General features: G+C 39.8%; 1 protein-coding gene and 1 non-coding gene across 2 annotated transcripts in view; both read right to left on the bottom strand.

Annotated features, from left to right (window-relative positions):
* Window positions 1-818: 818 nt before the first annotated feature.
* TRNAK-CUU (transfer RNA lysine (anticodon CUU)) lies at window positions 819-891 on the bottom strand. The gene has a single exon. It is a non-coding gene; the product is annotated as a tRNA-Lys (tRNA).
* Window positions 892-4,245: 3,354 nt separating this feature from the next.
* Window positions 4,246-10,890, bottom strand: part of LOC149848555 (transcription initiation factor TFIID subunit 12-like) — a 56,578-nt gene continuing 49,933 nt past the window's right edge. The window contains exons 4-9 of the mRNA XM_090011828.1: window positions 9,907-9,981; window positions 9,499-9,577; window positions 9,333-9,397; window positions 9,186-9,221; window positions 4,748-4,903; window positions 4,246-4,595 (exon numbers count right to left, since the gene is read on the bottom strand). Coding sequence (XP_089867954.1) covers window positions 4,772-4,903; window positions 9,186-9,221; window positions 9,333-9,397; window positions 9,499-9,577; window positions 9,907-9,981 — 387 coding nt within the window. The 3' untranslated portion in view covers window positions 4,246-4,595; window positions 4,748-4,771. The remainder of the gene's footprint in view (window positions 4,596-4,747; window positions 4,904-9,185; window positions 9,222-9,332; window positions 9,398-9,498; window positions 9,578-9,906; window positions 9,982-10,890) is intronic.

Here is a 10,890-nt window from a genome sequence, read left to right as displayed (position 1 = left end):
AGGACCTGTTTTTGGTTCTGGACCCCTAGTTCTGGACCGTTTGAAGAATTTGTTTTCTTTCACAGAGCAAGAAATTAAAGATTAAGATGTTATCAGCAATTGGATATGGATCCAGGACCTCACATGGGATAAGGTTTAATGAAGGTCAGATCTGGATCTGGTCCCGTATGGTTCATGACCCTTTGCCCAACCATTTTACAGATTAGCCATCAATTCATCAAACGAATTTGACTTGATGTGAATATTTTTTTATAGTGGCTAACTAATCACTTGGTAGTTAGGGCCATTTTTTTTTAACATCAATTTAACGGTTAGGTACTATGATCTTTAAAATAAAGTTTCAAGAGAAATTGAACTCATGAGTGAACTTTAATAAGTTTCGTTAAAAATATATAAAAAAAAAAGGTCGTTATTAACCTAACAGATTAACAGTAACTATCCTTAACAGTTTTATCTGATTATTCATAAAAATGATAGATATATTTAATTAATCAAATGACATGTATGATGGGCTTTGTATTATTAATCCGCTGACACGTTTATATGAATTGAATGCCAACCCCAACAGTTGATCTCAACGCGCAGGTAGTGTCACGTGTGGACTCAATTAGTGTGCTTTGCCTCGTGCTGAGGAGTGAAGGCCAGAACACTAATCCGCCTTCCCTGAACGTTGATATCAAGTTATCAACGGTCAGAGTTGCATATGCTAGAAGCCTATCATAGGCCATATGACCGGGCAGATTCTTATGTGGGAAAAGAAAAAATGTTTTTCGTTCCCTTTTGAACCGATTAATCAATGAGAAAGAAGAAAAAAAAAGCGCCCACCGTGGGGTTCGAACCCACGACCACAAGGTTAAGAGCCTTGCGCTCTACCAACTGAGCTAGACGGGCTAACAGCAGTATAGATGATGATATTGTATAATGATAGATAGAAATCTGGTCGCTGAGATGCTCATCAGTGCAACTGACCCTCAATTGCTATTAATGTAATAGTATAGATGTAATAGCGAAATATTTTGAAGTATTGAGTAGGTGTTATGGGAAAGGACATTTGGGTAGTTGGGACAACTGACCCACGAAATAGGAGTCCGGCTCGGGTGCAATCACATGGCACAAAATTTGTGCATTAAGCACCTGATTGCCCTCCACCAGGCCTTGGGCCGCACAATTGACAGGACTGTCCTCAAGATGGAGGGTGATCAGGTCCATAATGCACAAATATTCGTGCAATCATATCGCACCTGATCTTTACAAACGAAATAGTGGTCTGTTTTCGGCATGTGCTGTATGAGACGAACAGGTTAGTTCGAAAGGCACTTTCGTTTGTGTGAGTGTGCGTGTGTGTAGAGAGAGAGAGAGATTTAAATGTTTCATCATTGCAACAATGTGAGGCTCATTATAGTTTATTTTGGTGTGCATGTGAATGTCACTAAGTTGTTTGTTAGGACATCACGAGTTTGAAAGCTATCAGGACCTTGCCTACTTTAAGGGTAAAGCTGGGTGTAGTCCGGTGAAAGCTACAAGGAGCTTGCCCTGCTGCAAGGTCAAAGTTGGGTTTACTCTTTGGTGAATAATCAAGAGTTTTAACCAATCAGAGACCTGCCAAAGTGCAATGGAAGGGTTTTCCCTTAGGGGGCGTTTGTCTCATGGAAGAGAGATCCGCAGTAGCTTTTACTGTGGAGCTCTCTTCCGAGGAAACCATGTCTGACCCCCTCCCCCCACTAGAACCATTACCGTGGAAGGGTCTAGCAGTGATTTTGGGGTTCCTTTCTGCGAGGAAAGGGATCCGCCTGTTTGTGTTGCCGCGATGAGCTCCGCAAAAATGCATCAAAAGTTTGTGTTTTTTTGTGGAAAGTCCCAGCTTTTCGCGTCACGCAAAAGGGAACGTTTGCATGCCAGAGAAAGTGGGAGGTTTTCGCAGAAACGCATGATGCCCCATGTGTTTACGCGGGCCCCACAACCTCCCTTTGAAACATAGGATTCTCTTTCAGTGAAGAAAGACCCCCCCCCCCCTCTTTCAGCGGAATCAAAGTCCGACGCGGTGGGTCAGACTTTGTTTTCGTGCAGAGAGACTTGGTGAACGATGATGTGCGGAGGCCCTTTCTTTGGCACACAAACGCTCCCTTAGTATATATATATATATATATATATATATATATATATATATATATATATATATATATATATATATATATATATATATATATATATAAGCTTATTTTGGTGTCACATGCATATGACAGTAAGAAAAAAGGGTTTTACCTTAGTGTATTTATTTTTATCTAGTTTCATATATGTTGATGCTAAAAAATAATTTTAACAAATAGCATGTTCATTATTATTCGTCCAATGTTAAGAATTAATGAGGAAGGGGTTGGAAAGAATTGGAGGGAGTCAGTTGGGGAAAACAAGGGGTCCAAAAAGGGAGGAGGGTTTCATAAGATCCCCTCTAGGAGAACTTCGTAATTTTGGACCTTAAAAAGGGTTAATATTGTTGCAATTACTGAACTAGTGAATAGAAATCTTCTTCTTTTCATATTTTTCAAATTATTTGTTTAGACCAAACTTTATTGATGTGATCTGCATGGTTTGTTCAGTAAGAAATCATGTGATTGTCACATGAAGTAGAGTAGACCTTGGCAACCACACGGGTGGATAGGATTTCATTCCCATGAGCATCAGCCCCTTGCATTAATGAGGGCAAGGGTTAAGCCCTTGCTCAGTCTTAACGCCTCCCTAAGAGCAAGGGGTATGGCACGTGTTTACACCATTAGGACAGCGATCGTAAATATACTAGGCTTAATCAGCATCACTAGGTCTCTGATCCCAAGGGTGGTTTCTCTGTCCTTCATGAAGAAAGACATAAGCAGGGTAAGGGTTGCAAAAATCAATAGCCCATAATCCACTAAAATTTCACAACTCAAAAAATCATAATTTTTATATCAAAATAACATGATTCAAGGTTTGATCATTAGCAAACAAATCATATTGAATGCATCTATGTTGAGCCGATAAATCGTGAACCTATGATTTTCAGCTCAATAGTTTTGTGCCTTCAATAACACAAAATATTAACCCCTTCAAAATATTTATATGCAGCTAATATTTTAAAAAATGTAATGATCTATTTCTAACAATACACTGTTAGTTTTGCTCCAGGATATGGTCTCTTGAGGATATCCCTCTATACTAGCGGCCCTAAATGAAGCAGAAAGAAAAATGTTAAGATTAACATATTTATATGCTTAAGGGTAGGCATTTGGTTGGGCACTCTGGCCTGTCTATGCTAGTTTTGGGCTGCAATTTTGAGACCCACCATGGCTCATGGCCCATTACCATATGGATCTATCTGCTTCCGATCAGAAACTAAATAGTAGATTACAAAGGAATAACGATTCACATATTTTATTTCTAGAGGTGAGGGGGGGGGGGGGGCTTTTTGGAAAAGAAAATGGCATGGAAATTCCATGTCTAAGGGAGATTTAGCCATTTAGGAGGCAGATGTGGAATTAGCAAATCAATGGCTGGTTAAGAATATGGGAGCATGATCCAGGCTTGATCTGGATCAAATAATATTACCAGGTTTGCATAGATCGTAATTACCAAGAAAGGCAATTCATTGTGTTCGCTATATAATGCTTTTAGGGTGTGTTTGCATCCTGAAGAAGAGGGTTGGACAGGGGTCTCGTTGTACAACACCCAATACTGTATCTGAATTCTGCAAAACAAGTCCGGTTCTATATCTAATTAAATCCGGATCTCATAAAGTTCATACCAGAAAACCAAAAACATGCTCGATGAGTTATTCTATAGATAGAAGGCAAAGCATTAATCTCATACCCGAAGTTGCACTTTCAGATGCTATAAGCAAGCCGTTGAATGTAATAAGAATGAGTTAAACACTTGCATAAAAGAGTGATTAAGCAAGCTGGTCTTTTGCAATTTACTCGAAAGAGAAACGGTACCGAACCAATTAAAAAAAGCCAAAAAGAAGCACTCTCAATTATACTTCTAAAACCTGTGTTTGAATACGGCTCTGAAAAGACTAGAAAGTTAACGAATCAGATTTCATATTCCACAAACTCTATAGACATAAATGGAAAAGATTCAGAAATAAAATGCCTATGGTCCACATTACATTTTGATAACCAGGCTGGAGGCTTCCTTCAGTCATATCATATACGGTAAAATTTTCCCAAGATATCCATAAACCAAAAGCTCACATTTGCTGATATTCTCCCAAGATTTCTCCAAAAAATAAAATTTTCAATAGAGATTTTCTCAGCACATTAACATGCACTTTTAGTTTCATATATACAACCTTCATTTCAGTACCTTCTTCAAACCCATTTGACCATCGGTTTTCAAGATCTACTGTTCTAATATGGAACCAAATAGGCCCGGGTAAAGTCAACAAAACAAAACTAGCAAAAAAGAGAGCCCAACATCAAATCCATCTAGGAACCAATGCAGTTCAACTCAGATGCAATGTTCATATCGAACGATCAATGCTGCTTATCACCGAGTTGATCAAGAGCTTCTTTAGTGTACCTTTCTACATCCTTTAGTTGCAGAAGAAAATGAAAGATATCCACCTGACCGATCCACCAACATGAAAAACGGCAGTAAAACGGAATCACCAATCTTACAAACTTCCATGTGGACATGTTAGGAAATAAGAAAAAAACATTCAAGCATGCCAATTGACACAAAGTGAAGCATGACAACAAGAGTCCAGGAAGCCTACCAAGGTTGCAAGGAGAGAAAACCATCATGTCTTAGGAGAGGTCATTGCAGGAGCTTTTGCAGGATGACCCTTTACATTTCCAGGAACTTGTCCAGCAGAACTCTTTACATTCGCAGTTTCAGACACAGCCTGAGTACTTATAATCGATTTCTTGATCTGAACCAATAAAGAATGTGTAATTATCAATGAGTAAACCATTAATCACAATTACTAAGTCATCTTTAAGCATGGAGGAACATGGGCAACTTGACTGATGATTGTACTTTAAGAATGCCATAATTTGCTTGTATATTTTTGGTACTTTATAGAATCTAAAAAAACTTGAGGCAAAGGAATTATCAAGCCATGGCTGTGGCTGCAGATATGAGGATACAGCCATTTTTAATAAGTTTCCAATATGACTCATACATGAGGGAATACCGAACGGGAGTCAAAATGGAGTATCCTTATGACAGCTATCAAGGCACCCATGCTGAAAAGCTATGTAACACGGACTCGGCTAAAGGGTTGCCGCACCCGAGTCGACACGCCCCAACACGGGTGCGGACTCGGGTGCGGCTTCGGACTCGGCCCGGACTCGGTCAATGCCGAGTCTGACTCGGTCAACGAGTTGAGGCCGAGTCCGTCGACATTTTGGACTCGGTCAACTTTGACCGAGTCCAAAAATGTCCATTTCGAGTTTTAAATTATGTTTTGGATCCGGGTCGGGTCCAAACCCGACCCAGATCCAATTTTTTTTGGCAGCTGAACCCTAAAAGGGGTTTATCGACAGGGAGAGGGCTTACCCTCTCGATTTTGCCTCTCCCCCTCAGCCCCTGCAGCTTTCTCCTGCACCCACGCCGGCGATCCAGACTCCGGCGACGGTACCCACAGGCAGCCACCGTCTCCCCCTCCGTCAGGTATGTCGACCTCCTGCACCCTCTGCTCGTAGCCTCCCTCCTTGCACCCTTTGCTCGCAGAGGAGGGGCTCGGCCCCCCTCACTGCACCCTCTGCTCGCAGAAGAGGGGCTCGGCCCCTGCTCGCAGACCCTGTTTTCGCAGGGGAGGGGCTCGGCCCCTCCCTGTGCTTCCCATTCATAGAGGAGGGGCTCGGCCCCCCTCCCTGCACCCTCTGCTCGCAGAAGAGGGGCTCGGGCCCTCCATGTTTCCCTGTTTTCGCAGGGGAGGGGCTCGGCCCCTCCCTGTGCTTCCCATTCATAGAGGAGGGGCTCGGCCCTCCTCCCTACACCCTCTGCTCGCAGACCCTGTTTTCGCAGGGGAGGGGCTCGGCCCCTCCCTGTGCTTCCCATTCATAGAGGAGGGGCTCGGCCCCCCTCCCTGCACCCTCTGCTCGCAGAAGAGGGGCTCGGCCCCTCCATGTTTCCCTGTTTTCGCAGGGGAGGGGCTCGGCCCCTCCCTGTGCTTCCCATTCATAGAGGAGGGGCTCGGCCCCCCTCCCTGCACCCTCTGCTCGCAGACCCTGTTTTCGCAGGGGAGGGGCTCGGTCCCTCCCTGTGCTTCCCATTCATAGAGGAGGGGCTCGGCCCCCCTCCCTGCACCCTCTGCTCGCAGAAGAGGGGCTCGGCCCCTCCATGCTTCCCTGTTTTCGCAGGGGAGGGGCTCGGCCCCTCCCTGTGCTTCCCATTCATAGAGGTAGTGTTTATTAACTTTAGTTTATTTACTTATTTTCTTTTCAGTTTTCACTTTTCAGATATAATGGCGAGTTCTAGCGATAGTGTCAATACATTTGGTTCAAGTTCTAACCCTGAATTAGATGTTTCTCAACCACTTTGGAGGCTTGTGACAAAAGGGATAAAAGCTAGTAGTGGTGGTGGTGGGAATGTGCAGTTTCATTGTAATCTATGTAAGACTGTTTTCACAGGTTCTTATACGCGTGTGAAAGCACATCTTTTGCATATTCGTGGTCAAGGAATTAGGGCATGTTCTGGGGTTGACAAAGACATGTTAAAGCAATTAAAAAAAGAACAAGAGGAAGCTGAAAAGAAGAAAATTGCAGAGATGAAAAGCGATTCGATTAATTTGTCTTTTCCTACTGCTAGTGATATACAAGAAGAGCTTTTAAAGAAAAGAAAGATGGAAAGCAATAAAACAATACAAGTGTCATTCAAAAACATGGCAAGAGCAGAAATTGATAAAAAGATTGGTCGATTCTTTTACTCAAGCTCAATTCCTTTTAATGTAGCTAGAAGTCCATACTGGAAAGATATGATTACATCTTTGGCTAATTGCAATTTGAGTGGTTATGTGCCTCCTAGTTCAGAAAAACTAAGAACAGTCATTCTTGCAGAGGAAAAAAATAGAATTGAAGACTTGCTAGAGACCCAAAAATTTGTATGGAAACGACATGGAGTGTCGATTGTTTCTGATGGGTGGACTGATATACAAAGGCGACCACTGATAAACTTCATTGCTTACTCACTAAATGGGTCAATCTTTTTTAAGACTGTTGATGCATCTGGAGAGTATAAAGATGTTGAATATTTAAAGAGATTATTTGTTGAAGTGATAAAAAAAGTGGGTGAAGAAAGTGTGGTGCAAATCATTACTGACAATGCTCCAGTTTGCAGTCGTGCAGGAATGAATTTGACAAGTGAAGATACATATTCACTTATTTTTTGGACTCCTTGTGCAGCACGCAGTTTAAATTTGGCACTTAAGAGTATATGCAATCCATCAAAAGATGATGCACATGCACATGAAATGTGCTTATGGATTGAGGAAATAGAGCATGATGTTCGAAATATTAGAAATTTTGTTGTAAACCATCATCATGCCCTTTCTATATTTAATAGGCATTTTGATCTCAAGTTACTGAAAGTTGCTGAAACTCGTTTTGCTTCTCTCATTGTTATGATAAAAAGAATTAAGCAACTCAAGAACGCATTGATGATGGTGGCTGATCAAGATTGGGATTTTTATCGTACTGAAGATGATGTCAAGGCTCAAGCTATCAAAAAATGCAACTGTGATGATTTTTGGTGGGATAAAATTACATATTTTGTTGAATTTACAGAGCCTATTTGGGAAATGCTGAGAGAAGTTGATAGAGATGTACCCATGCTTCATAGAATTTATGAAATGTGGGACAATATGATTGAAAAAGTTCAAAGTATCATTTTTAAACATGAGAAGAAAGATATTGCACTTGATGATTCAGAATTTTATAATCATGTACATTTAGTTTTAGTGAGAAGAGGGATAAAAGCAATACACCTTTGCATTGCATGGCACACTCTCTCAATCCAAAATACTATGCAAAAAAATGGTTGACAGCAGGTGTTGGTCGTGTTTCTCCAAATGAAGATCCTGAGATATCAAGAAATAGAATGATATATTTGGGAAGACTTTTTAACGATCCTCACATGTTTAAGGTTGTAAATAGTGAGTTTGGCAAGTTTTCTACTGGGAGATTTGATTCTTTAGCAGCACTTGTGACAAGGGACGAGGAAGATCCCCTTAATTGGTGGGCAACATATGGATCAGAGACACTAAATCTGCAACGTCTTGCAATGAAGTTGTTATCTCAACCTGCTACATCATCTTGTTGTGAAAGAAATTGGAGTATATATGCTCAAATTCACAACATTAAAAGAAACAAACTCACTAGTAAAAGAGCAGAGGATTTGGTATATGTTCACTCAAATCTACGATTAATTTCTCGCCGCACCAAAGAAGAGTATAGGTACTTTTTTTTCTTTGTATTCAAAGTTTGTATTTAAATATTTGTATTCAAAGTTTTAAGTTAGATACTAATATAGTGTTTTTTTGATGCAGTTGTGGACCATCCAAGAATTGGGATGTAAATCCAGAAGATTTTGACTTGGAGGGAGAACATAATTTACATACTCTCAACATGGACTACCTCGATCCTGTTCTTCCTTCTAATTCAGACGATGAGGCAGATTTATGATAAGTTTTGTTGTTTATCACACTCACAAGCTTCTTTATGTGTTATATTTTGGTAAGTTTGTGTTGTTAAGAATTGCTTTTTTTTCTTTAAAATTTACAATCTTTATGTGTTAATTTATTGTTATATATATATATATATATATATATATATATATATAATTATAATATTTAAAATATATATATTTATAATATATATTTTTTAATATATATATATATAGCCGAGTCCCCGTGTCCAAATTTTTTGGAATTGCGCTGCACCCGTGTCGCACCCGCACCCGCACCCGCACCCATGTGACATAGCTGAAAAGGCATCCAGATTCAACCAAGCAACTATCCCTGTTGCTTCCCAGTTCCCACAACAATTGACTTTTATTGATTTTTTCCCAACTCATGAGTACCCCCAAGGTCTCTGACCCAGACTACTTGAAGATCAGGCCATGTAACAGAATGAAGGGATCTAGGTCTTTACTCTTTAGTGTTGGGTCCTTGCATACTGAAAGATTTAATACAGGATGAACTAAGAGCATACCGCTGCCATTCGCTGCTTGTGGACATCATTCACAGGCTGCAGATCACCACCCAAAGCAAGCAATCAGATGCAAAGCTTTCTATGCTGAGGCAACAAATGAAACATACTACATAACATTACTTGCTCTCAAATTATAGGAACACTCACCGGCTTCTTGAAGACCTTAATCTCATCCCCACCAAATCCTGGGAGTGTCATATTCCAGTTTCTCTCTGCAAAAACCCAAAAAAGATGAGTGGGAAAAAAATCTTGTACTAGTACAGCTAGCAAATGAAAATAAAATTAAGAATCAAGTTAATAATTAAATTCTAACCCATGTGTAGAAGTATATCTTTTCCTTCTAGTGTAGAAGATTTCCGATGTTTGGCCAATGAACAAGCAAAGGTTGTTATCTGCTCAGAGGAACAAAACAAAACAAACATTAAACACAAACGAGTTGCTACTGTAATCAAGCACAACTGGAAATAAAGTCTGCAGAACAGGGTAGGGATCCAGCCAATCCAACAATTACATGGCTCCACAGTAAACATTTAAAAGGCAATCCAGTTGAAATAGATCAATTCAAAAGGCCTCCCAACTTCACCAGGACCAATAACAATCTGGTGTTAGACCCCATACCTTCATGCAAGCCGAACATATTTGTGTAGTTTTCATTCAAAAGGCATGAAATAGAAAGTAGGTAAAACTGATATATCCACTAAGCGATTATCAGATCACTTACAGATTCAACAAAATCATCAGCAATCTCCACAAGAACGTCCTCAACTTCTGGATCCAACCTCTCAAACGGATCAATCTGTCCATGATAATTGTTAAAACTGAACCTAAAAAATGAAGTTGATATGAAGTTTTAAACTGTGTGCATCCCAAAATCAAGCTTGTAAATCAACCTTGTAAATAGTATGTGACTAAATAAAGGGAGGAACTTCCTTCATGATGCTGTTCAATAATTTTGAAAAGGTTACTTTATAGCTTCAATAGCTTACAAATCATCTTCCTTAACTAAACATAAAATTAAATGGTGTCCAAATCCATCAGCAAGAATGTCATGTTAGGCATGGAATAATTAAAAAGAACTAACATATTGCTAGTCTGGGTGATAGCCCTGGACAGGCGTTTGAACCCAAGACCCCTCACAATAGTGAGACTCTAACGGTCTTATTCAAACATTATCTGGAAACATAATAGTATTATAAGCACAAAAGGAGATCTTGATACCCAATGTGTGAACTAAAGAAAATTACACCTTAATTATGCTACACAAAGAATTTATTGTTCTGTGTTCTTATAATAACCGTCTTCAGTCATACACTTGTTTTTAGCTATATAGTAATGTAAAACACCAAATATGGAAGAGTGTAAAGGTAATTTGCTTCTATTCTACTTCACACAAAATAGAAGCTATTGATTTAGGCTGTGAAAGTGATTCATTATAACACTTCATTCTTCTTCCTAGTCCTCAGTTCCCCAAATGTTACTTGCAATCGAAGCACAAAACCTGTAGTTCAATCTGGGTTTCCACCAAATTGTTTCAGAAGTTATTTCGTCATTCTTACTTTTTTCTTCATAGATTTACATTAGCCTTCATGCTCTTCTATCTCTCCCTTTCTACTTTTTTTTCTTGTATAAAAGATTGTCCTTTCCAAAATTCTGTCTTCTTTGCACTTGAAACACCTATTTCTTTTGTACTTTGACACAAGAAACC

The sequence above is a fragment of the Nuphar pumila genome, chromosome 1, assembly GCF_984573655.1.
Source record: "Nuphar pumila chromosome 1, dmNupPumi1.hap1.1, whole genome shotgun sequence".
NCBI lineage: Eukaryota > Viridiplantae > Streptophyta > Magnoliopsida > Nymphaeales > Nymphaeaceae > Nuphar > Nuphar pumila.
This window is presented reverse-complemented; position numbering and strand designations above follow the sequence as displayed.